This window comes from Sardina pilchardus, chromosome 11 (assembly GCF_963854185.1).
Source record: "Sardina pilchardus chromosome 11, fSarPil1.1, whole genome shotgun sequence".
In the NCBI taxonomy this organism is placed as follows: Eukaryota; Metazoa; Chordata; class Actinopteri; order Clupeiformes; family Clupeidae; genus Sardina; species Sardina pilchardus.
Genome location: NC_085004.1, coordinates 16,976,749 through 17,003,462, shown reverse-complemented (window position 1 = coordinate 17,003,462; position 26,714 = coordinate 16,976,749). Strand labels below are relative to the sequence as shown.

Genomic DNA, 26,714 nt, shown 5'->3' with positions numbered 1-26,714 from the left:
TTGGGCGGTCCACCACGAAGCCTGGTGTCTGCACCTTAGGAATTCTTTAAGGCTTGATTGAATAGGGGATCTAAGGCTGGTCTCTTCCCTCCAGATGATACAGGGTTCTCAGACTAAGGCTTCAGGTTTATTTCAGAGGCTTGACTTTCTCAATCATGTCTCCAAGCTTGAGAAAGACTTGTACTGAATGCATCATGCACTCTCCAGGTTTGCTTATCTTCAGACGTTAGCATCTTACCTTGCCCACCTCGACAGTAGGAGCAGTCTTCAGTTCCTGTTTGGTGGAGGCACTGTTGTCTACAGGTTTTGCCACAGCGTCCTCCATGGCATCATTCTGCTGCTGTATCTCGATGTCGTCCTGGCTCTCGGGTTTGACCACCAGGATGTCCCTTGAGCTGCTGGTACCTGGTAGCTGGGTCTCAATCTTGGCGTTTGGCTCCTCTGCCACTTCAGGGGGAGCCATGGTCACCGGCTGGCTCTGCTGGGCTGGAAGTTTTGTTATCGAGTCTTGTCTCATAAGGCCAGTGCTGCTTGGTCCAGTAGCAAGCTGCTCAATCGATGGCTTGCCAATTCCAGATTGTTGATGGGCTGAACAGGCCAACCGAAGGGTACAGCAGTGCCAAACTGTAGGCCTGTTGCATCCATTGGCACTAATGGTGCTTATAGTTATGGATCAAAGGCTCAGAGGTGCCATGAGGTAGACCTTCACCATCCACCAGCATGAAGGGAGCCTGTAGCTGTCTGTCGATAGGTATAGCAGTGCCATGCTGCTGCCAGTTGGCATCCACATACATGATGGGGGTTTGCAGGAGTGGAGTGTTGGGCTCAGGGATGCCACACTGTTGGTCTGCAATGCCCATAGCCACAAGGGATGCTTGCACCTGTGGGTGGAAGGCCATAGAGTTGCCATGCCATTGGGTCATAGCATCCACAAATGTCACACGGCCTTGCGGCGGTGGATCGAAGGGTACAGCTCCACCTTGGAGGGTCATCCCGTGGAATCCGTGAGGAGGGATACTGTAGGTTAGAAGAATGGTATCTCTGTGACAGGCAGGAACTGAGGCTGAGCAGTGGTGCTGCTGAGCAGCCCAGGGTTTTGCTGGGGCTGATGTCCATGGCACTCAGGCCAAATTACTGGCTGGTTGAGAACTCCAATGCCAATGGTAGGGGCTGATAGGGGGTAGATGGTACATGGGTGGATTCTCTTGTGCAGTAGACCATTCTGGTAAACAGGAATTGTTTCAACATTAAATGCAGTATGCATTAAATCCAGTAAATTAATGGTTCATTAAATCCAGTAAATGGTTATGATTATGGTTATGATTATAGTATCTAGCAGACACTTTTGTCCAACAGTTGAAGATGTTTACAACTTGGGCAAACATAATAACTCTAAGAGCCTAGGATATTTCATGTTGAGTTGAAGCAGGCCTTGGCTATCTGGGATAACACGGCAAGTTTGAGATGGATCTGCATCCTGTCAGGCTGTCTCATAAACGAATGGCTTCTTGTTTAAAAGCTTTACACTGAGATGCTCGGGCAAGATTCTGTTGGATTGTCACTCAATATAACTATAACCAATAGAGTGTTAGTGGAATCTGTCTCTATAGTCGGTTTTTCACATTAATGTGTGACTTTTACCAGTCTTGACTTTGATATGTCTCTAGTGACCTTGCTACTGATGAAACAGATTTTGTTTTATGTCCTCTCTTTTTATGCTGAGGCTTGTCTGTGGGATTTCTGTGGCTATGAGTAATATCATTTCCATCCACTGTAAGGCCACATCCATAATAAGTTATTGGCTGGGACCATGTTGCTATTGCATTCTTAGCTCAGGGGCCCAACAATGTAAATATTGCATTTCCAGATGAGCACGCAGAATATTTTCAAAGGCAAGGTTTGATAATAGCAGTGGCTCATATCCAGAAGCTTTAAGCCTGTGATAAAAGTTGAAGATGCTCCCATAATGCCTGAATGGCATCCTGAGTGCTTTTAGTTACCATGCTAATTTAAATGGTTATACTCATTCCAGCTAAGAAAATATTTCTTTTTATTCTGAAAAGCATTGCGCTTAATCTTGTTTTTTTTTTTTTTAAAAAAGAGGCATGGCGGTTAAGAGACTTTTTGTCTTAACATTTTTGTCAGACTTCCAACAGCCTTTGAGTTTGAGACTTTTTAACCGTGTGTTTTATTTATTATTTTATATAAAATATACCATATGGGTATATTGGGTTTTGTAATAGTGGCCAGGAAATAAGATGGGCGAATACTCTGAGCAAAGGATTTGTTGATAATGAGCTTTTCCTAGAATGAAAAAAACCAGGACCTACTGCCTGTTTTTATGCTGTTTTAATGCAGAATGATAAATCTACTTTTAAGCGCATGTGGATATAATCACGTACGGAAAAACTATTTGAAAGATTCCCATTACTCGAAAGTGCCTTCTTGCTTGTTTGTTTGTTTACACCATGACATGAGTGACCTTGCGGCTTGAAATGGAGTCAAGGTTTCTGTCTCCTGGCGCTCTTGTTAAGTCACTGTGGGAACGTCTCATCTGGCCTCACCAGGCCGGCCAGTCCAGGGATGGAGTCTTAAACCCGGAGCGAAGTTCCAAGCATGGCTGGCTGGAACGCTGTCTTGGACGAGCGCTCCCCTCGCTAATGAAAGCACTGTGTTTTGAGCCGAACGAGCCGATCGAGCCAAAGCAGCCAGGGAGCCGCATCCTAGGATTATGCAGATGATGAGGTTGATAAACGAAGAGAATGCGCAACAGCTGGTTAACATCTGCAGGCTGTGGTCTGAGGTGCTGCTGGTGTCTTAATTCATTGCTCACCTGTTGGAGTCAGCAAGCCTCACATCCTGCCTCTGGGCAGAGTTGTGTCTGCTGTATAGTCACGGATCTCTGCATATATCCCTATAAAGCACATTAACTATGTCCACATAATGAGATTTCATTATGGCAATCCATATGACATACCGTACGTAGGTCAAATATGTGGTTGTGTATATATGAGCAGATCTGTTAGGTTGTGTTCCACAGTGCACATCTTCTCTAGGGTTCTCTTAAGACTGTTTTTCAGTTATTGAATACACAAATAATGTGCCAACAATGGTCAACCAAAACATTTGTTCATTTGCTCTCTTTGGTAACACAAAAATGATGGGTTCAGCATTTCACTGTGTTATGGGTCTCTTGTAGGATGTGGAGCCCAAGTGTTAATGAAAAGATGGAGCTGTTGCTTAAGACTGTGCCAAGTCTTCCTTGTAGGCTCATAGGCATAAAGTCACTCAGAAACTCTCGTATTCCCTTTCCCACTGTCGGGGACCGCAGAACACATGGCCTCACAGGCCGTTCAAAGCTCCCGGGCGCGGCGCTCAGTCCATAGCTGTGGCTAAAGGATTAGGTGTCAGTAAACCAACGCAGCCACCGCTTGACAATCTGCATGTTGAGCGTAAAATAACAAGCGAAAGCGTCTGCCTGGCTCATTAGCTCTGCTCACACTCAGGTCTAAATGAATCATTGTTGAGAGTTTTGGGGTTTAGGGCAGATTATTATGTTCCCACACTCGAGCATTCAATTCAGTCACGTCTATCTCACTTCACAGAAGAATTCCTGCTGGGCTTCTTTTTCTTTCTTTTTTTTTTTTTTTTTTAAGTTCAAGGTAGTATTTTTGTCATCTTAAGTGTGGTTAGTTCAGTATCAGAGTGGCTCTTTTAAAGATTAACTGTGCAATAACTTCACAAATTTAGAGATTAATGACAGGCTTTGAAAAAGAAGTGAGACTGTAATTGAAGAGAAATAAACGTAATTGCAGTTCATTACATAATTACAGTCCATTATGTGTGTAGTTAACACTCTCCTAAGCTAACTCATACGTCATAGTGTCTCGTGTGACATGCACAGCAGATTCATGGGCACTTGCACAAGTTTCTCTATAGGACCACACAAGTGCACATTTCCCTGATGCTACAATACAAATGAAGTTATGGCAAGTTAAAGTTGAGTACATAAATACGCAACATTGCAACACTTGAGTAATCATATTAAGTGTTCATCATGGTGGTTATTTGTATTACATTTATCATGCATGAATAGAGGGATGAAATATTTTCTGTGTGGAAGAAAAGTTAGTGAAAAGGGTGGTCTGTACTGGGCTGCTAGCCATTGTATATGTATCTGTCCCTCAAAAACAAAAACAAAACAAAGATAAATAATGTCACGGGGAGTGGAAGTGTTGCCGTGTACAAGAATGTGATATTATCTGGGAACAAAGATATTTATGGAGCCATAACTTGTGTTGCAGTGAGCTGGAGGATCACGGTGACTTGGAACACACACCATCCCCAACATATTTATTTATCATCGAGCAAAGCTCTCGGAGGCTTAGGCTTTTTGGTGTACAGGCTCAGCCAGCAGTAGACGCTTTCTGGCTCAACTAACAGATGAGAGAACTTAGGTGTCCTGAGAAGAGAGTGAGGGAGGATCTCTCCCTCATCTCTGTCCTCACACGTATAACCGTTTCCAGATGAAGGAGGATTTTTAGTGACATTTAAATCTCAATTACAGCACTCCTGAATGGATGGCGTACCCTCCTGTGCCAAAACAACGCACGCCACCCACTGTGAGCAGGTTGTAGAAGAGAAAGAGAGAGTGAGTGAGAGAGAGAGAGTGAGTGAAAGAGAGAGAAAGAGAGAGAGGGAGAGGGAGAAAGACAGAGAGAGTGAGAGAGAGAGAAAGAGAGGAGTGTGCTGTTGGCATAAGCTGAATCAAACACTTAAACACGGCTGATGCCTCCAAAGGGGAAAATCTGGCTCCCGCTGCGCTTGTTTTTACATTTATAAAAAGGGAGTGTGGCTATCCTGCAGGGCAGTCGGAACAGCGGCACGGTCCCTGCAAGCTGTTTAAACAGGCTCATTACCCTGCCTCTCTGATGTTCACTGTAACAGTACCGGCGTCGGGGTCACGCGCAGAGCTCCGAGTCAAATAGGTGCACATTTTCACATCTGCCCATATCACAACAGTCGTGGGGGTGACATTGAGAGAGCTGGTCTTTATCATAGGCTATACCCCCCACACACACACACCACACTCACGCTACCGCTAACTCACAACGAAACACATCTATCTTAGAGACCATCTTGACATCCCAGTGTTTCTCAAAAGACTGGTGGTGATTCGCTTTTCAAAAAGGATCTGTAACATGTTTCCATGCATGACTTTTACTGTCTGCATGAGGCACATCCATTTTACAAAGTAAAGCCCTTGGTCGTGGATCATGACTGGGGGGGGGGAGGGAAGGGAGCGGAGAGGGGGGGGGGGGCAGTGTGCCCGCATTCCGTCCCCATTCCACTGTTTTTCCACAAACGCAGCCCCGCATGCAGTCATCTCGTATTTCATCCATACTGATGCTGGCTGCAGGGCACTAAATCACAGGTCTGTGTGTGTGTGTGTGTGTGTGTGCGCGCGTCTGTGTGTGTGTGCGTGTGTGTGTATACATATGGATTCATATCTAGTGATTTTCCCAGGCACGAGGCCACAGATAACCCCTCTGCCTGCCTGCCTGTCAGAGCAGAGCTTTATGGGAGGAAGCCAGCCCCTCGCCTCGCCCCCACCAGGGAATACACAAATACAGCCTTGGAGAAAAACCGTGGTGATGGTTGAGTGTCAGCGGCTTTCGGGGTCTGGGAGCATATGTGGGTTTGAGTGTGCTGTGAGTAAGTATACGTGTGTGTGTGTGTGTGTGTGTGTGTGTGTGTGTGTGTGTGTATGTGTGTGTGTGTGTGTGTGTGTGTGTGTGTGTGTGTGTGTGTGTTTGTTTGTGTGGTGTGTGTGCGTATGTGCATTTGTGGGACTTGGTTCAGGACAACCTCCAGCTGTGAAGATGCTCCTGACGTTTTGAGCTTGGCTGTGAGGATGAGGAGATAAGAGGAGGAGGGTAGAGCTCTGTGTGTTAGTGTGTGCTTGCGTGTGTGTGTGTGTGTAAGTGTGTGTGTGTTGTTTTATTTATCTTGGGTGTTTAGATTGAGCGCCGCGGGCGCCGCCTGATCCCGGACCAGCGACGCTGGGGACGCCATCGCCTCTGCGTGTCCGAGCGCCTGCGTTGTTGTCGCTCCGCGGCGGTGGAAAAACATTCTCGCTGCGGTCGGGACGCTCCACATACTCGAGGCTCCGCCGCACAGAGTGTGTTTTGTCATCCGATACAGGGGTTCTGTTCATGCGCCAACAGAAGGGCTTTCTGGGTAGAGCGGGAGAGGCCCCTCGGGGTGAGGGGGGGGGGGGGGGGGGGGGGCAGAGTGTGTTACCATTGGCAGTGGTGGCCCTGCGTCTCGGAGTCTCGCTCCTAATCGCGATGCCCCTGACTGAACTCCTTTGATGGCACCTTTCTCACCCTGGGATGACCCTGTGGACCGGCCAGCGGGGGGCTGGAGCGAGCGCCACGCTCTTTTTTTCCGGACCCTTCTTTCATCAGTCGCGTCCTGTGGAGAGAGAGGACTGGGTTGTTGTGTGGCTTGGCCTTTTGAGCATATTGGGGTGTGTGTGTGTGTGTGCGTGTGTGTGTGTGTGTGTGTGTGTGTGTGTGTGTGTGTGTGTGTGTGTGTGTGTGTGTGTGTGTGTGTGTGTCTGTCTGTGTGTGTCTGTGTGTGTGTGTTTGTGTGTGTGTCTGTGTGTCTGTGCGTGTGCGTGTGAGTGTGTGTATCCATAACGTGCTTATGGTGCATTGAACTGTGCTTAGAAAACAGAGATAATAAGTTGGTCTTCTGCTCTTCATGGACAGACAGACACACACACACACACATACAGTACACACACACACACACACGCACACATACACACACACACACACACAGAGAGAGAGAGACAAGCTTACATTCAAACATTACCACACTTTATGCAATGCCTTTCTCCTGCCTGTGCTGTGATGGCTTTAGCATCAGGTCCTCACGTACGGCCTGTTTGGTAACAGCAGAGCATTCATACAGTATGTTAAAGGCCAGAGGGGTATCTACTGTGTGGAGGGGTCTGGAGATAGATCTGCCTGCTGCAGGGCGTCCACCCCACAGGGCTGTTTGGTGAGACAGGGAATCCCCTGGAGGCCCCGGCTAAGGTCTGGATGAAATGGCCCTAGAGGGGGTCATGTCTGGGAGCGCTGGAGATTCACAGGCTCGCTGTTCTCAAGGTGGTCGTATCCCGGCGTTCTGGTTCCCCCCCCCCAAGAGATCATGACGCTGGGATGGCCGTGATCCAAGAGCAGCACACAGCAGAGCACAGCATCGCTCATTTTTAAGGCCACTCTTGCCTCTGGTGAGCTGTTATCACCAACTCATACTACTACCCCCACCACCACCACCCCTGGACATCAGGGGACCACCTCCTCTCTCCTCCCGCACCAAGTCTAGGCAGTGTGGGAAGCCCACTGCTGATCTTCCCTTTGTCAAACACACATTCAAATCTCCTGCATTCATAAACATAAGCAAGAAGTCTTCTTCGGAGTATTATGTGAAACATGTGTTTTGCCTGGTTGGACCTGGTAGACACGCAACCCCTGCATTCATAAGCTCATGCAAATCTCCACCTGAAAAGGATTCGGCCATTTGAGGCCTTGGGTGCTGTGAAAGATGAGTCAGCTGTCACAAGCATGGAGAAAATGGGCAATGTTTTGTGGATTAACAAACATTATTTGTTTATCCCCATGCATGTCTAAATGAATTTATCCTGGCAAATACAATTGTACAAAAAGATTAAACAAACCCTTTGTTTCAATTGGCAGCTTTGGGCTGGCATTTGCCTGCTGGAGCGTGTTAAAAGGGTGCTCCTCTGTTCTCTTTCCTAACTTTTCCTTCTTTTCTCTTCTCTTTCTCTCTTCTTTCTGTGACGCCCCTGACTTATGATGTCCTTCTTCTCTCTCTCTCTCTCTCTCTCTCTCTCTCTCTCTCTCTCTCTGTCTCTCCCCACCTCTAGACTCTGGGCTGTGATGAGTACCTGGGCTTGGGCAAGGTGATGGACAAGTGCGGGGTGTGCGGCGGAGACAACACGGCGTGCCGGCTGGTGTCGGGCCAGTTCAAGCACAGCCTGACCAAAGTGGGCTACCACAAGATCGTGGAGATCCCCGAGGGGGCCACCAAGATCAACATCACCGAGATGGTCAAGAGCCGCAACTACCTCGGTGAGTGGCCGCGAGGGTGATGGCAGTCAGCGCACACACACACACACACACATAGGCACGCACGTGCCCCCGCACACACACGCACACTTGCAAACACACACACATGCACACGCACACACTCGCACGCATGCTCGCCCGCACACACGTGCAGACGCGCACACACACACACACACACCACACATGCACACACACACACACACACATACACACACACACACACACACACGTGTACACACTCTGCTGGCAATGCTGTCTGCTTAGACCCCAGTTGACAGGATTACGATATATGGATCTTTATAGTCATGCAATGATTTCCTAGAGTGTATATAACTACAGAGACTTCAGTGGAGACATTTTAGTGGTATCCTTTCAGTGCTGTTCTTTAAAGAGGTAAGGGGACCGATCTATTGGTCCTCGCTGAGCACTTGAGAGTTGAATCTGGCCTTTTCTTCTCTGTGAAGCATGGCTGGGCACCGTAACTCTTTCCAGGAGCTGCGAGAATGCTTCCTCTGGCTGACTTTAAGATAATGTTTCACATTTAGCTCTGCAGTAAAATAAGAGGGAAGCCCAAGTATCGGCAGTGACTCGTAAAAGCCCTTTAACCGAATCAGCACTTTTTTGTGGTCACTCGGGTTCATTTCCGAAACCTACATGGCTCCTCTGCTTCCAGGGAACATCTGCTTGTAAAGTTGATTGGATTCCTTTAATTAAAAAGCAGCTGAGACAGGAGGAAAGTTTGACTTTTTTTGTGCCCCCCCCCCCCACCCAACCCCTCCTCCCCCCTCTACTATCGCTTTCAGTGTCAGGAAAAACCTCAGCCGCCTTCTCCTTTGGAATCCCCCAGTTGATAATGCACTCGCTGGACAGGTTCCACGATGGCTTCAAAGTGCACCGGAGGAGTGCGTCGGCCAGCCCATGGCTGGCTCAGGAGCCGCTCGGAGAGAGAGGGGCTGTCTCCTCGCGTTGTGGGAGACTTCTCCTTAACGAGAGCCATGCCTCTGCTCTGCTCCGTGCTGCTGACTTCAGCCCCTTGCTCCTTCTCCCCACACCCCACCCCTGCTGTGGTTGTGGCCGATCCCCTTTGGGGGTGGAAGAGGGGGTATAAACAAGCTTTCATTAGAGGTCCCATCTCTCTCCTGCGAGTCGGTCCCTTTTAAAAGGGATCGAGGAATTTCCTTGTGCGTGAACCGCTGGCCTGGCACAGGGGATCACTGAGGGCAACTCAAAAGGTGGCGCTCACTAGGCAGCCACCCAGGGTGCCAGGCTCAGAGACGCAACGCTCCAAGACGTATATAATATAAGAGACTGAATTTAGACATGTATGATCAGAGAGGTACAAGTTCACCTTCAGAAAGTAAGTAAGTACTTTCTGAAGCCAGGCTTTTACACCTCTGTGTGTGATACATACATGAGAGTGAGTTGTGAAATGTATGTGAGACATATGAGACTTATGTCATTCTGGGCAGGTCAGACGGCCTTGTGGTGTCAATACAGAGCAGTGCCATGCCATGTGTGTGTGTGAGAGAGAGAGAGAGAGAGAGAGAGAAAATATGTATACTAAGTTGATAAGTTATGTGTGCTTTAAAATGGGTTTTCCTGTGTGTGAATGCTTGTGTGACTGTATGTCCCTTATATAAATGTGTGAGCTGGTGTGTGTGTGTGTGTACATAATGAGTCTGAGCTGGTGTGCACACACTTGGAACAGTGTAGCCTTTCAGTGGCTGGGCGATGTGTGCTGGTTGGTGGAGTTTCGGAAGTGGTTTAGATGTCCTGTAATGAAAAGCTCTGAGCTTCTGCCACATCCTCTGGATTGGCACCTCGGGTTGTCCCCAGGGGGTGGTGGTACTGGAGGTGATGATGACCAACTCCTCAGAGAAATAAACCTCCTCAGAGCCTCCCTCCCAGCCATCCTCTCTTCACCTCCTCTCTTCCCACCTCACCTCATTCTCCTGTTCAGTCTCAGCCCAACCACATATGTGACATATGATAAGACCGACTTTTATTCAAGAAGTGTAGCTGTTCTGGGCCTCCTGCTGTGAGGTGGGCTTGGTTCAAAGAGCAGCTTGAATAACATCAACTCAGCGTATCTGCAGTTCATATCTGGATGCCCCATTTTGTTTTCCGATGCTGTCCCCTTTGGCTCCCCCCTATAGAGAAAGAACACCTCAGTCGTCCCGGCCGGGAATAGAAAGGAATGCTTGTGAATCTCGTCCTAATCCTGTGCGATCACTGTGTGTGTGTTGCGGGTTTTGCGTAATTATAGCCTGAGCTATTCGGCCCGGTCTGCTGTGTAAATAACATCGGGCTTATCGGGGGCTTATCGTGTGGCTTCCACTGCGACGGTATGCGTAGCCGGAGCAGCTACGGGGCCGTGAGGATGGCTTATGCCGAATCTGTCGCTGCTCTCCAGCAAAAAATCCTTAAATGAATGACCGCATTCCCAAGTGCAGACACACGGCTTCACTAGGCTTCACTCACGGTGGCACGGAACCATACTAATGCCCTTGAGTGTCGTTTTATTTACCGCAGAACGAAAGCTGGTGTTACCATAAAAAACATTTCTGAGGCAGCTGGTGAAATCATTTCCAGTTGGTAGGAACACCATCCGTGTGCTTATATTCACTGCTGAACGCTGTGTCAATTCATTCGATATTATGAGTTATGTGGCGCTCTAGTAACATCTCAGGATGCTTTTCTTCTAGCAAAGATGAAATTTCGAGGCTACATTATAGACGATTACATGGCAATTTTAGAACTTGAAACCAACATTTCTTTTGGAAGCGTGCCGTGCATGGTTATGTATTTTAGGACAAGCTGAAGGGATCAGTTGTGTGTCATGCTTACACAAAATGATATGATAGCTGAAACCTCACAAGACATCCTGGCACTTTTTCCTTAAGAGGAATTTCATGGATCATCAGCAATTGCCTCAATATGTCACTTGTGATATGTTTGGTTTTGTGTGCGTTTGTGTGCAGCTCTGCGCAGTCGATCGGGACGCTCCATCGTCAACGGCAACTGGGCCATCGACCGGCCGGGGAGGTACGAGGGCGTGGGGACCTCGTTCACGTACCGGCGGCCCAACGAGATCAGCAGCACGGCGGGCGAGTCCTTCGTGGCGGAGGGGCCCACCAACGAGATCCTGGACGTCTATGTGAGTTATGGACGGTCACGGACGCCTGCGCCTCCTCCCTCCTCGTCCGCTTAATGCCTGTCGTCGGCCTGTCATCGTCCTGGCCCGTGTGTTGCCGCTCAGCGCTCGGTCGCGGCCGGCACCTCCTCCAGGGCCCTCCTCTTCCCCCGAGCCGAGATCTAGGCCCCCGAATTCCCCCTCTTTTATGTGACTGAGTGGAGCGCTCCCTTTTCCTTCATCTCTCTCTCTCTCTCTCCCTCCTCTCTCCCTCCTCTCTCTCCTCCCTCTCTCTCGTCTCAGATGATCTATCAGCAGCCCAATCCTGGCATCCACTACGAGTTCATCCTTCCCCTGGATAACAGCGGAGGCCCTCAGCTCCCCACTGACGGCGGTGCAGGAGGTGAGTGCTGAGTGCCGAATGGGTCCCTCAGTGCGGAGCCTCAGCTGCTGCGAGCGCGCCGGGAGATCGTTACGGAGCGCTTTCGCTCGGCCTCTCTCACGTCTCACAACATGGCGGCGCGGCCAAAGAAAAAAAAACTCCTGCGAGTTCTCGTTGTGTTGTTCGGTGAATGTTTGGCTGGAATTGGGGGCATGATTCCCAGTGCTAGTGTCCTCAAGTTCAGGAAATATGAGCGAGTGTGTGTCTGTGTGTGGTAGTGTGTGGTTGTGTGTGTGTGTGTGTGTGTGTGTGTGCGTGTGTGTGTGTGTGCTTGTCAGCTCTTAGCATATTCAATCCGACATGCTCTGTCTTGTTTTGGATGTAGGAAAAGAAAATTGTATCTGTTGGAATAATCGGTTTGACTGATGTAGGAAGTGTCGATTTTAATGCCTGTCCACAGAGACACACAGAGCACTCTGTGCTCCTCTTGGTCAGACCCATTCCCAGTCACAGAGGCACGATTTCAGTGTCTCGTTGGAAAAGAAACTGTATTAGTCAAGTCCCCTCAAAGAAACAGGCAGACTCATGTGTGCTTCTCTCCACAGGGAACACAGTTAACGGCCAAGGTGTGACTGACCGCTTCGACGGCTACAGCGGGTCCAACCAGGGGTCTCAGGGTGGATTCCCTCCCCTGTTGCCAGACAACCAGGTGCCACAGCCGCAGCCTCCCCGCTGGCAACGGGAGTACAACTGGAAGCTCACCGGCACCACAGACTGCAGCGCCTCTTGTGGCAAAGGTGGGAACTGCAATTATACAGTTTCTTGTTTAGATTTCTTATACAAAAAAAGACACACACAGACATATGTTACCATCAAAATATCATACATGAAACAGTGAATTTAACTGTCTTTTATACACACAATATACAATAAGATGTGTTACGATTGTGAGACAGAAGCGGACAGTACAAAACCATGATAGCCACTGCTGGGCGCTGGTTGCTGTTCTGCCAAAGCAGTAACTGGTCTCATCCTCCCCTCCACAGGCAGCAAGTACTCTGTGTTCCATTGCGTCCATAGAGTGACCCATACGCACGTGTCAGAGACGCTGTGTGACCGCGCCACCAAGCCCAGCCCTCAGGAGGAGGCCTGCAATACAGAGCCCTGTCCAGCCTTGTGAGTGCCCGCCTTTTACACACAGGCAGAGTTCATGCCATATCTACACACACACACACACACACACACACACAAACTCAAAGTTTAGAGGTCAGATTCACACACATTTACACACAAGTAGAGGCAGTAGTTCCCATAGTTTCGTATCCACATACATGTAAGTTGCTCGTGTTTTCATAGCCTTAGAAGTTATTTTTAGCCAGTTACAGTATATTCAGTGTCAGTGGTCACAGTCATGTTATGGTGACATTAATGTTTGTGTGAATGTGAATGTGAATATTTTAGTAATGGTTTTGGTATTTGACATTCATACTCCCCCTGGGCCATTTATCTGAGTGCATATTATATTCGTCATTTATTTTTTTTGTTTTCATTATTGTATATTATTTTATTTCTGTGAGCACCTTGGGTCGATTACATTGCGTTTAAGTGCGCTATACAAATAAGCGTGACTTGACTTGACTTGATAATAGGACAGTGACCCCTCAGGGAATCGTTTTGGAATGCTCTGTGTCTGCTGTGTTCTGTCCGTGCAGCTGGGACATTGGCGAGTGGTCCGAGTGCAGCAGGACCTGCGGCTTGGGCATGCAGCACCGGCAGGTGCTGTGCCGACAGGTGTACGCCAACCGCACCCTCAACGTGCACACCAGCCGCTGTCGCCACCTGGAGCGGCCCGAGACGGCCAGCACGTGCCAGCTGAAGATCTGCAGCGAGTGGCAGATCCGCTCCGAGTGGAGTCCCGTGAGTGACAGCTGTCAGTCAAAGCACTGCCTCTCCTCTCCTCTCCTCCCCCACACCACACCACGTGAGGAGACACAGCAAACACATGCACATAGATTTTACACACACAAAATATTACTGATGATTTTTAAGTCTTGAGTAGCAATTCTTTTATTACAATTTTGTATGTGTGTCTACAGTGTGATTAATCTGTTACTAAAAATAGAATGGAGACATTTTCTCTGAAATGCTAAAATTAGTGTCTTTCTACAGTCATTTCTTAAATCATGCCAAAAGAGTGGGGTGTGCCATTGATAAGTACTGGGATTGTTGCTTACACATTTCACATGTAAAAAATCTGGATTGACTACCAGTCATGCAGTTGTAGGAGAAGAGAGCAAATTCTGGCCAGCAAGCCAACCCTACCAATAGTCACTGCTGTGGGGTTCCATCTCCGTACAGAGGGACTACTTGCTGGTGTTGTGTGTGTGTGTGTGTGTGTGTATGTGACTGGACATAATGCACTCGACCGTTCTCTCCATGTCTGTCCAGTGCTCAGTGCCGTGTGGAGTGGGGCAGAAGAAGCGGGACGTCCACTGCCTCAGTAACGTGGGCGACGTGGTGGCAGACGAGGAGTGCAACATGAACCTGAGGCCCAACGACGTGGAGAACTGCGACATGGGACCCTGCGCCAAGAGCTGGTTCTTCACAGAGTGGGGGAGTCGGGTAAGACGCTACTTCCTGATGGGTTTGGGAACAGAGATTTGTCTCTTGTTGTTTTCTTTGATAGTTCTGGATTGTCAGGTAAACATCCACATATTAAGGAAGTGCATCAAGTTCACTTCCTATTGATTTGGGAACTTGGTGTGTTCGGTTTACTTTGATATTTGTAGTGCTAATAATATATTATATTAACAGTGTCAGGTGCTTTTTACATAACACATGAAGATACCGTGTTAACTTGAGAGGTTAAATGACCCTATGCATATGGCATAGCAATCGTATGTGAAGAAATACAGTGCGAACACCTGAAATGAAAGTAATTCTTATTGTACAGATTTCATATACCAATTGCCTATTGTCTACCCACAGTGTTCTGCAGAATGTGGGATGGGTGTGCGAACCCGTGGAGTCCTGTGTCTAACCAATCACATCAGCAGTCTGCCACTGGAGGGCTGTGGCTCAGAGCGCCCCCAGGAGACTCAAGTGTGCAACAACGGGGCATGCGACAGCCGCATAGAGTGGTACACTGGGCCTTGGAGTCAGGTGGGTTATTGCTTCAGCATCTTAATCACTGTAATGAATTCTGTTCATGTACCATCTCTATACAACTGTACATTGTTCTATTACCATATTCTACTGCCCTCCATTCTATTCTTACTGTTTTGTTTTTACTCTTTTTATGTATTATTTGTTGAGTGTTGTACTTTGAGAGCAAAGATTAACCGGAGTCAAATTCCTTGTTTGTTTACGCAAACCTGGCCAATAAAGCTGATTCTGATTGGAAATGTGTAACCCTTTCCTAAACTGTGACCATTTCCATTCCACTTGCCATAAAGTAAAACGACTTGCTAAGACAAATAAATATTCAACAAATAAAATAGTCCAAAGTAAACTCCATTGTTGTTCACACTGCCTCTTCTCCCTTCTTTTACTCGTTCCTCTCTGGTGTTCCCCCCCAGTGTTCTTCGGACTGTGGCCGAGGGACACAGCAGAGGCTGGTGGCATGCCTGATGAGCTCGGACGACGGCTTCACCGTGATGCCCCAGTACGAGTGCTCGTCCCTGGACAAGCCCCTCAGCCAGCAGACCTGCGAGATTAAAGCCTGCGGGGCCAAGTGGTACCACACTGACTGGAGTTCGGTGAGTCAGCATTAGAAGCGAGGCACCATGAACCTGATTTACAACTTAACCAGTTAGGAAAGCCAGACCACACCAAATACACCTTATTGGGCTTTACTACGGAGCCCAAAAACGGCAGAAATGATATGTGGTGCTTCTGTATGGAGGTTTTCCAATGGTGTGAATGGCTGTTCAACATAAGGGCAAAGATTTATGCAGTTCCCAGTGAGTTCCCTTATTCAGCCCAGACTTTTTTTAACATGAATATTTCTGTGTGTGTGTGTGTACACCTGCAGTGCTCCAAAACATGCGAGGGTGGCTTCCGGATCAGGGAGGTGCGCTGCCTCTCGGACGACATGCAGTCCACAGAGGGCTGCGAGGAGCACCTGCGTCCGCCGGACAGAGAGGAGTGCAATCCTCAGCCCTGCATCCCCGAGATAGGTCAGTGTGTATCGCCTCAGCCCTGCGTCCCTGAGATAGATCAGTGTGTAGCGCCTCAGCCCTGCGTCCCTGAGATAGGTCAGTGTGTATCCTTCACAGTGCATCGGATAGGAAGCGTAATGTTTGCAGTGCTACGGGGGCTACATACATAACTAAACGTCCCATACGCGTAGAACACATTTTGAGAAGACTGGTCCCACCTTCACAGTGCCATGGATTGGAAGCTTAATGTTAGCCATGTTAGCCTACGGCTCAGATCACAGTGTCATGAGCAGTCCAGCCTGCGCATTAGTGTGTGGACGCTCGGCCAGGAATGCAATTAGCTTTATCAGTAGACCTACCACAGGGAAAAGTTAACATTTAGCAGCGAATGCAGTGGCTGGCCAGGTTGAAATACAGTAGGGGTCAGACTGTGCAGACAGTGATATCTAGTTCATCAGACTGGTCAGGCTATGATGCAAGTTGCAAGCAAAGCTAATCAACCAGTTCACGTCAGATGGCCTTGTGAGACCAGTGCTACAGACATGGCTAGCCCTCAAGCTACGTAAATGTGCACTGTAACCATTACATTACCTTAGTTTCCATCCAAATAGAGTGAGCACTAGACTTCATTATTATTATTATTATTATTATTATTATCTTGGAATTTCCCCTTGGGGGATCAATAAAGTATCTGTCTATCTATCTATTATATCCTACTAAACCATATTACACAGACATCTATACAAATTAAAGGTGAATGCATTTTTTTTTAAATGAGGACCATAATAATAAGATTGACATGAATTAATTTCGAAGTTCTGATTAAATTAACGTCAGGAGACCTTTAATGAAAGGTTTTAAGTAAAAATATCTGACTGGTTTATATTCAGTGGTGTTTTTATTAAAAGGTGAAATGTCAAAAACATAGGAAATGAAAATCTACGGCTATATCTTACAACACACTGGAGAAATCAATATCACATTTGGATTGGATTTCAGTCATCCATAACAATCACACTAGTGATCTCGTGGTGAATGTCTTGGAGACTTTGAAACCCAAAACGTGCACATATAAATACACGTCACAAGATATGTTTAAGTTAGATCTTCTGCTACCATGAAAAGCGATGCCCAGTGTGTGTACTTTCTGTAATAAAGACGTCCCTCAATGTCTTCCAGATGAGAACTGTCGGGACAAATACTTCAACTGCAACGTGGTGGTCCAGGCTCGCCTGTGTGTGTACAACTACTACAGGAATGCTTGCTGTGCGTCCTGCTCGCGGGTGCCCCACAACAGGGCCTCGGGGTTCAGAGGCCAACGATAGCACCCCCGTCCTGGGCTTCACTTCTCCAGTTGGCCCCCTGAACCTCTGGGTCCCCCCCGTCCCCCCACCCCCCTCTCTCCCACCAGACCCAGATTACACAGAGCCCTGTGCACCGCATACACCGGCCCCCTCGGGAAGCACACTGTGGGAGTGAGCGGTTCACAGACTCATTACGCCGCCCTAACGGAGTGCTTGGGAATGATACTGGGAGAATGTTTGGGAATGTTGAATGAGAATGAGACAACATGGATAAAAACATACCACTTGGTGAAGAAAGGATTGCTTGAGAGGGTGCAATGCCATTGCACTTTATATGAAAAGTGTATGTCCTTCAGCCCCAAGTCTGGGTGGAACTGTCTATTCTCAGCCAATTCTGGACCCTTGACATGAACTCCACGACATCATTAGGGGGAAACTTTGGTGTGTTTTCAGGCTACTGGATCAAGGGATGACATCGGTCCAGAATGCCCTGTCAGGAAGAGGCACCACAAAACATACTCAGACGCAAGATGGAGAATGAACAAAGAGGAAAAAAAATACAAAACTTTTTAAATCATACCTTTTATTATGTATTGATGCAATGTATAAATGTACACATTTGTAATAGGATTTGCTTTTTAAACCACCGCATATTTATGACAATATTATTAATTACTGTCTATGACGTGACACATACCTCCGCTTACTAGGTCACCCTCTAGAGTAGTCAGGACAGCAGTGGATGGTGGCTCTTAAAGGACACAATTCACCTCAAAGGAACGGCAGCCAGGAGTTTCCTGTAGAGACTGCGTCTGCGGCATTCACCTCTCCGGGTACCCCCGGCGATGGCCCAGTTAAGTCTGCAGGGGCATCCCTTGGCTGTGGGATCAGGTTGGGCAATACCACTGGCCCAGACCGAGGGTGCACCAAAAACCTGTGGGCAATAACATATTATGTGAACGTGGCCTCTTGTGCATCACAACATGGCCACAATATGCCTGCACGCCAATATGCCTGCCTTTTACAATGCATCAAAGACAGTATGACAAGCAGACTGGTTATATCTGGTTGCCTGCACCTGAAAAGAATGTATGGTTGTCATGACGCAAAGGTTAATTTGCATGCCAGGACACGGAGCTTTGCATTTGTGGATAAACATGTGGATGTTCTTTCCGTTGATCCCGTCCTTGATAAGTGTAAGTCCAAGGCACATTGTTTTGGCCATCATCATCATACCTTCAGTTATTAAGCCAAAATGAAGTGCATTTAAGTGCATATATCAACACACAAGTTTACATGTGTTGCTGTAACAGAGAGGACTTCCCCAACTAAATACACAGTGACGTAATAATTGAAAGGTCCAGCAACCACAAAATTGAAAAGTATTAGCAACTTCATTATCACAGTAACACATTTCAATCATTCTCTCACAATGATATTTCAATGTTTTCTTATAAGAAGGACTTAGCATGATGGTTAAGTCAAGCTAATAAAACTACTAATTTATACAGCTCTTTCCCTTGCCATGTGTATATTCTACCAAACTGTACCTTTGGGGTCTTCATCGACGCATGATTGAATACTAGGCCTGGGGCTGATGTCATCAATGAGGTGTGGCGACAGTTAGGATCTACAGCACACTGTTCATAAAGAACATATGGAGCAATTATCAGAATCCGAAACCGCTTTAATAGCCAAGTATGTTCACACATACAAGGAATTTGGTTCCAGCTGGTGGTGTATCTCTAGTATACACAAAGGACAAAACTAAGACAATATACAGCTCTGGACAAAGGCTGTTTGTTCTGATGTCATCCTATGGTTGCTTAGTGACATTCAAATGAGTTGACAGGCATATTCAAATTTGCAGAGGTCTCTTCATTTTGAGTATGACTCAACTCCAGAGCGATACAGTAAATATACAAAACAATATTACATACAAAGTACCTGTTATACAGACGTATACAGTGAACATGTTTATTGGAACAGTAAAGTCATACCAAATATGCAAAATACAGGATCAGATAAGACAAACAATGTACATAAGGTTCTAGTAGTATATGGGCTGGTTGACAACTCGGAGTGTGTGATGTAAGAAAAAGAGATTGTCCTGAAGCAGAGGGTGTATTATAGTCTATGATTGCAGACATACACCGTAGGCCTACAAATATCATCTACATGACATAGATGGGCTCATGACACTAATATATGAACACGCCTACAGGTCATCTCATCTGACTGAGCCTTTGTTAAGCCCAATCCTAGAATGGCCACGGTCAAATCCGCTTTACAGCCTAAAAAGTTTGCAATTGTGCCAAAACATACAGCTGAGTCAGTCTACACTGAGTGAAACACAAATACTCTGCACATTTTCCACTAAAGAGTCGAAGCTTGGTTCAAATTCAACATCAAGACATTATGAGCTTCCTCTGTATCTGCTAGTTCAGCAATTCCAAGCATTTATCTAGTAATTGAGTCAAATCAGACATTTCTTTTAAAACACCAAAGCGAAAGGATGAAAGCAGCTCCTCACAAAATGATGCATTGAAATTCACATTACTCGAAACATCTGCTGACCTAGGAACCACTTGGAGGTTGTACTCCCACCTCCATACCTTTTTCCCCCCCTGACCTTCTTGCCATACCAAACAATCACCACCAACATTGGTGCATGGCAATGGAATGTATGTTATCTTGATCATGGCACCTCTCCTGCCAAGGATATCGGGTTTCCCATTGACAAGAGAAGGGATTGACCAAAGAGCTAGACATTTCACACAGGTAAAACCAGTGGGCATGCTGTACGAACCGTTAGTGCTCCAATTATGCTGAGAAGATATTTGTCTTCCACCCTACAGTTTGGGCAGGCTAGGAATAACACCTAAGATATCCATGTCCCATGGTGACCTCCAAGATAAGACATTTTTTTATGTAAAAAAGTATTTTGTATGGTGATATTTAACAAAGATACTTCGTTTCGGGGCATTCTAAACATTAGACACATTTTGAGCTAAATCTGAGACAGTGCAGCAACCCCCCTGTGATTGGTCCCCTATCTGAGGCAAAAATTAGGGCGGTAGTTTCCAGGCTGCCTTAGCAGCGTGAATCAAATTGCGTACAAGGCAGCATGGGAACACCCAGACTAGGATTCTGTCTGATCTGACTCAGAATGACCCTTATTTTAATATTCTGCTGACTTAAAGCTGTGAGGCACCTGGTCTTGCAGTCTCTCAACTGTATGATGTGTGGAGTGTCCCATTTCAAACATCTTGCTTCATCGGTCATGGAGTGATGGTACAGCTTGGTTCCTTTTTGTTGGTGAACTTCAAAGGTCTATTAGGATGGTTAGAGTGGCATGGTGGGGGAAGCACTGACTGACAGACAGTGCTTCAGTGATGTCATAACCTGTGGCTAATTGGCAAATTGCACACCTGTTCTCTCAATGGAGGAGAGTAAATTTGGTTTTAAGGCCTGCTGGAGGAGCAGGGCTAGGTTCTCGCTCTCTCTTTGTTAGCCACATTTGGGACATTTGGGACATGTCGTGACATTTGAACACTATGCTTTTGGATTTTACACCACTTTAAGGATCAACAAAAACCTGAACTAAAAACACCAAAGACGATTAAGCTGGCCCAGGTAACAACGAGAAGGGAGTGACAGCAGGTCACAGGAATGTTGACCACTGGCTTACCTTAGTCTAAACCATATTTTGACATCAGGCATTTAGGCCATGATCATCAGCATCTTTTATAGGTGGGTCAAAAAATGGAATACCCTCCCCCAATTTAGGTGAGATTCATATATTCTAGAATCATTACATATAGAGTGAAATGTCACGCCATTTTTTGTTTGTTTTAATGCCTGATTATGGCTTAGGCTACAGCTTGTGCAAAAAAAAAAAAAAAGTTTCTCAAAATATTGAAATAAAGTGGTCATGCAGAAATGTTGGTTTACCAATGTCGTAGTAGCCTACTGTATATTCCAGTACCACTTTTATCCAGTAGATGGAGGAATCTCATTTTTAAAAGAAAAAAATAAACCAACAGTAACTATCTGATGTCACGTGTGTGCTACTCATGCTTGAACGCATAGACAATTTAACAGTGTATGTGAACCCGGGGACCATATTATGGAACAGGATGGAATAGGAGCTTGTCCTACCCACGCACCTCTGGAAAAGGTGCACCCCCTCTGATTGTTGAATGGAAGATGAAGTAACATTGTCTAATGTGTTGAATATGCTCCACTATATTTTTGTTGTACTTCATGCTATTTTAATTTACAGGCAATTTAAGTCACTGACATAGTAGCGGGTGTTTGAACTATGAAACTTCTGATGCCTTATTTTCAGCTTGAAGTGAGGGCTCACTGTGTGGACTATTGTAAATCAAAGCCAATCTAAAACCACTGATGACACCTAGTGGTCAAACTGAGGCAATGCCCATTTTGCCAGTAATACTCAACTCTACACATTTACTGTTCTTAAATAATACAAATTAGGCTTGCATACATGCAAGTGAGATTCTAACAATATATCGTAGTGTTGTCATGTGTGCGTTTCATGGCATGTGGGAAGTCAAAAATCAAATTAGTAGCCTATCCAAGAAAACCGTAGCCTAGCCATTACGCAGTCCACACAGAGAGACTACAAGATCCATGCAACTTACTTCAAGGTGTGTGTGTGTGTGTGTGTAGTAGCCTACTGTATTTGGTTCAGGGTTTATCTGCCTATGCGGCTTCTGCTTTCTACCTGACCGTCGCTTGCTGCTGAATCCACTCTAACAAAATAATGGGGTATATCATAGGCTAATGCATGTTAAAAAATCATTAAAGATAGCCTACTAGAAGGGTACTTGAGCAAAATTTTCCTCTAATTAGTTCAGCGATTGATTGACATGCCTGATTATTTTCAGGAGGTCGCACTGTTTGAAACCTCCCCACCGTACTCTAATTCGTACTATGTCAATATGCAATCTCTTATTATATCAAAGCAAAGCTGGTGTGAAGTGAAACTTTACCGTGATACATACCCGCAGACAATAGTACTATATATATATAAACTTCCTTTCAACAGTCACAGGGGTGTGCACCGTTCCCGGATATACTGCAATACCAGGTCGATGCGTGGAGTGGACGGAGCAAGCCCCTATTCCATCTCCCTGTTCCAAAAATCAATTTAATATATGGTCCCCGGATAGGGGACGTATCAGATATTAAACTGATAAGAACAGATACTACACTTGATCTTAGCCAAAAGGCCGAGAAGCGATACTTGATTGCTGTTTCAGCAAAGGACTGGATTTGCCGTCTGAAACTTCACGATGAGAGTCCGTATGCAATAACATACAGTTACACCAGCGACGATGCCCAGACAACTGCACGTTCACGTTCTATTGACTACAACGTTTGAAAATCCCTACTCGCTTCTAGGTGGGCATTAAGAGCGAATACATTGAATGAAGCGTTACACGTTGAATCACTTGAACCAATCACAAACGAGCACGAAGAAACATGATTTCACCATATGTTTTAAATGAGCGTTTACATAGATTGTCTGTGTGTTTAATCACTTAATCACTTGGTCTCGGATTTAAGGTTAATTTTTCTTCCAAACATGGGATTCCTCCATCCAGTGGATTAAAGTGGTACTGCAATACAAGCTACAGCAATAGACCTATCGACGTGGGGACATTTTTATGAGCTAATTAAAAAAAATTAGCTAATCTCTCTCTCTCTCTCTCTCCATGGGTGGAGTTTGGGCTGGCATTGCTGAGGGCCAGGACAGAAATACAGTGGGATCGACAGCTGTTCCTGGTGCCACACACTGTCACTGCTCAGACAGAGGCGACGAGCTTCTATAGCTCAGTGTTTGACGCCTGGGGACACTTCACAGTGTCTCGTTCGGAGCATTATGGTCTCAATGAACCTTTGTTCCGTAATCCTTATTGGAAAGCGGAATGTGATGTTTCAAGTAACATTGTACCTCTTTTTGTTGGGGCAAAAATAACAACACTTGGCCACCTGCTGGACCTCTCTGATAAACGCTGGCGCACTGTCCGTGACCTGGTGGCCTCTTTGGGCTGTAGGTCAGAGAGGGTGATAGAGGGCATATTGAGAAGCCTAAAGGCAGGTCTTCCTGACTGTCTGTTGGGGTTCATCAATTATGTTCTTGACGAGGGGCCTTTTGAGGTTCCTTTTCCGGACCTTCGCATCAGCCCCAACAGCCCTGGGTTTGTCTCTACGGGATCACTGCTTTCTTTTAAGGGGATGCTTGAGCTACATTTTACATCAGTGGACAGAAAAGTTTTGTATAATGCCATTGTGAAATCTGTTCATGCAAATGTACTCAAGGAAAGGGTGGACACAAAATGGAGGGGTCATGTTGGGGCAAATGAGGATCGTTTGCCATCATGGAGGGTACTGTACAAGCCCCCCATACCAAAAAGGTCTGGGGACCTTCAGTGGCGAGTACTTCATTGTGTCATGGCCACAAAGGTCTTTGTTGTCAAGTTAAGACAGGATCTCTCAACCTTATGTAGTGTCTGCAATGTACCTGACTCAGTGTTCCATGTTTTTTGTGATTGTTCGAAATTGTTGCCCCTGTTTCAGCTGTTGGGAGGAGTGTGCCAAAGGTTGGGGCTCACTTTTTCGAAAGAACTGTTTATCTTTGGGGTGCATTACAAAAAAAACAAAAAAGGAACTGTACACCTTCACAAACGTCTTGCTTGGCCAAGCAAAACTGGCCATACGGAAAGGTAATCGGCTGGAGAAGAAGGGCAGATTGTTAACCTTGTGGACATGGTTTAAAGCTTTGGTGGAATCAAGGGTTAAGGTTGAATATGCTTTCTTTAAAGTTTCAGACAATATGATGCTTTTCTCACAGAAATGGTGCATTGACAAGGGTCTGATCTCCCTTGCGGATGGGACCCTGGCATTCATGTGGTAATATAGGGGGTTATGCTGCTGTGGTGGTGGTGGTGGTGGTGGGGGGGGGGGGGGGTTTGGGTTTGGGTGACTGTCTTTTGTAGGTTTTAAGGTGTTTTGGATCCATGGAATGATTCACTCAAAGGGGTTTTAAAAGTCAAAAAAACGTCTCTCTCTCTCTCTCTCTCTCTCTCTCTCTCTCTCTCTCTCTCTCTCTCTCTCTCTCTCTCTCTCTCTCTCTCTCTCTCTCTCTCTCTCTCTCTCTCTCTCTCTCTCTCTCTCTCTCTCTCTCTCTCTCTCTCTCTCTCTCTCTCTCTCTCTCTCTCTCTCTCTCTCACACACACACACACTGATGCGTAAAATGGGTTGGGTTTTTCTTGTTGCGCAAACGTTTCCTTGTTTAATTAACCTAATTTAAAAACACCGTTGAAATCATTAAGATTCTCCAATATTTCATAGCGATGAATAAGTTATCCTCCACTGAGCAGGCTTGCCACTAAACAGCTATAGCATTGTTGTTCTGAAAAGATTGCACTCACATGTGTCTTATCGGGCTAGGCAACATTACAATGTCAAATATCGTAATTAAAACAATTTCCTGATAAGCCTGCCTTCGCTTCCCTTCCCTTACCTGACCTTGAAGCCCTCCAGGAGAAGGCAATACGGCGTCACGATGAAAAAATTCAAGAACCCAACCCGAAGCTCCCAAGTACAAGCTACTCCCCAATTAGCGACTCCGGGCCTACTTGTCTGAAATTACGCATGGACAATTTGTGCGTTTCATGGCCAACTAACTTTGCAAGAGGTAGGCTAGCTAGACTATCCTGAATCGTTCGATAATGTCAACACTCACCTGTAGGCAGGTAGCCTAGAATAAAACACGCGTCATCGAAGTCCTAGTCCTCCAAACTGTTCCACTGAGTTGAGATACCACCGCTAACTTAGTTCATGATGAAAATGGTATGTGTCTTCGCCTCAATCTGAAACAGTTTAGTTTGCTTTGAAACAACATATCATGGACCACTGGATCTTCGTATGAAATTTTACAAGAACTAGAGCTGCAGGTAGATAGGCCTACATCTGAACCCTTGAAGCCCAATCTAGACTTCAATTTCGATTGTTTCCCCTCTACGCCGTCGTCTGTGTTGCAGGCCCACTCCGATGCACATGTACAGCCTCGGGCCGGGCGTGCTCTCGAATATGGCGTGGGGTTGATGCTGCCATATCCAGAAATCTCCCTCAGCATGCCAACAGTAGGTGCGTTTGCGATGAGCTGCGGCTGACTTAGGCTGACTTAGGCTGGCTTCATACGTCAACGAGAGCTGCAGAGTCTTAGCAGGAGGGGCGACTAGCACACGCAGCTCATCCCGGACAGTCTGACTGAGCTTACGTACCTGAAGTTACTCGCGAGAGACCTCTTCTTCTTCTTCTTCTTCCTTAGTGTTTAACGGCAGCTGGCATCCAATTTGTTGCATTGCTGCCACCTCTAGGTCCAGTTCGTTACTGCGTTAGATTCTTTTTATGAGGCCAGTGTCTCTCAAGTATTTAAAAAGCCAACACTTTCCCTTCCCCATTGCTCCCATTTCTAAAATGTTTCTCACTGACATTTCTTCCATACCCAGTTTCCTGAGTTCTGTAATAAGTTCCAGCCTTTCTTCATGATCGCGAGAGACCTCGCTGGAGACTTCGCGGTAGATATCGCGGTAGATATCGCGGGATTTTGTATTAAATACAGTAAAACTTTTATTCTTACTCATTAAAATGAGCATGGTGACTGACGAAATAAATTGATATGATGTGTTTAAATAAACCACTGTTGTCATACAGTTAAACAGGCCTGCATTGCAGCACATTAATTAAATATCAAGTGTTTTCCGTGTGTATATATTTAACCAACAGCATAAAATAGCAGAGTATCCTCACGTTTTCAGTAGGCTAGCCTACCGCTGTTCCAAAAATCACAAATAAGAAGGTATCCGTTCGATTTCTGTTCATTTTAGCAGATTCTAACGTAAGGAGCAAAGATTCTAGAACAGAGCAAGATGGATCACAGGGATAAGCTCCAGCGTCATCCCAGACGTTGGTTTTAGTGCAGTTGAACTGATCCGTCTTGGTCCGCTCTAGTGTCTTGGGTAAGGAGGCAGAACGAGACACCTGTCATACTCGTCATGGGGAGATTCTTCCAAACGGCCCTATCACAACTTTGAACTGACGTCATTGGGGAGGGTTTTGGCCAGCGCAGTTGCTTAAAAACGAACTGCGCTGAACTGCGCTGGCTGAGCTAAGACGCAGTCTCCCGAGATCTTGTAAGCACATGTGACATGATGTCACGGGGGTAACTCCCGGTAACTCCCACCGCGACTGCAAGAAGTCGGACATGATTTCTAACCAGTTTGCATTTCGTCTGTCCCAGTATGCACTCTGTTTAACCCAGCATGCATCACATCAAGTCAGATCTGCGCAGATTTTCGTCAAGTCAAACGCACCTAATCTGACCGTGGTGCAATCCACAGCCGACAATTAACGGCCAATCCGAATACTGGATAGGCCTAATATGTAGCCTGCCCATAATAGACTAGGCCGGAGAGGTGTGGAGCTGAGATGGCAGGAAGTGACGTAGGATCAGGAAGTGAGGCGGAGATGGATGGA

The 26,714-nt window shown here is 46.4% G+C and overlaps 1 protein-coding gene, 1 long non-coding RNA gene and 1 other non-coding gene across 4 annotated transcripts in view; 1 reads left to right on the top strand and 2 right to left on the bottom strand.

Annotated features, from left to right (window-relative positions):
- Positions 1–17,162, top strand: part of LOC134095548 (thrombospondin type-1 domain-containing protein 4-like) — a 58,847-nt gene extending 41,685 nt beyond the window's left edge. For both annotated transcript variants that reach the window (XM_062549158.1, XM_062549157.1), the window contains exons 8-18: positions 7,961–8,165; positions 11,144–11,319; positions 11,599–11,698; positions 12,283–12,474; positions 12,724–12,853; positions 13,390–13,594; positions 14,126–14,299; positions 14,666–14,839; positions 15,256–15,435; positions 15,711–15,855; positions 17,017–17,162. In XM_062549158.1, the coding sequence (XP_062405142.1) occupies positions 7,961–8,165; positions 11,144–11,319; positions 11,599–11,698; positions 12,283–12,474; positions 12,724–12,853; positions 13,390–13,594; positions 14,126–14,299; positions 14,666–14,839; positions 15,256–15,435; positions 15,711–15,855; positions 17,017–17,162 (1,827 nt within the window). The remainder of the gene's footprint in view (positions 1–7,960; positions 8,166–11,143; positions 11,320–11,598; positions 11,699–12,282; positions 12,475–12,723; positions 12,854–13,389; positions 13,595–14,125; positions 14,300–14,665; positions 14,840–15,255; positions 15,436–15,710; positions 15,856–17,016) is intronic.
- Positions 17,163–18,699: 1,537 nt separating this feature from the next.
- LOC134095549 (uncharacterized) lies at positions 18,700–26,389 on the bottom strand. Its single transcript, XR_009940576.1, has 3 exons — positions 25,739–26,389; positions 24,919–25,480; positions 18,700–18,781 (listed from the first exon to the last, which is right to left on the bottom strand). It is a non-coding gene; the product is annotated as an uncharacterized LOC134095549 (long non-coding RNA).
- LOC134096382 (U2 spliceosomal RNA) lies at positions 22,221–22,411 on the bottom strand. The gene has a single exon (XR_009940839.1). It is a non-coding gene; the product is annotated as a U2 spliceosomal RNA (small nuclear RNA).
- Positions 26,390–26,714: the final 325 nt, after the last annotated feature.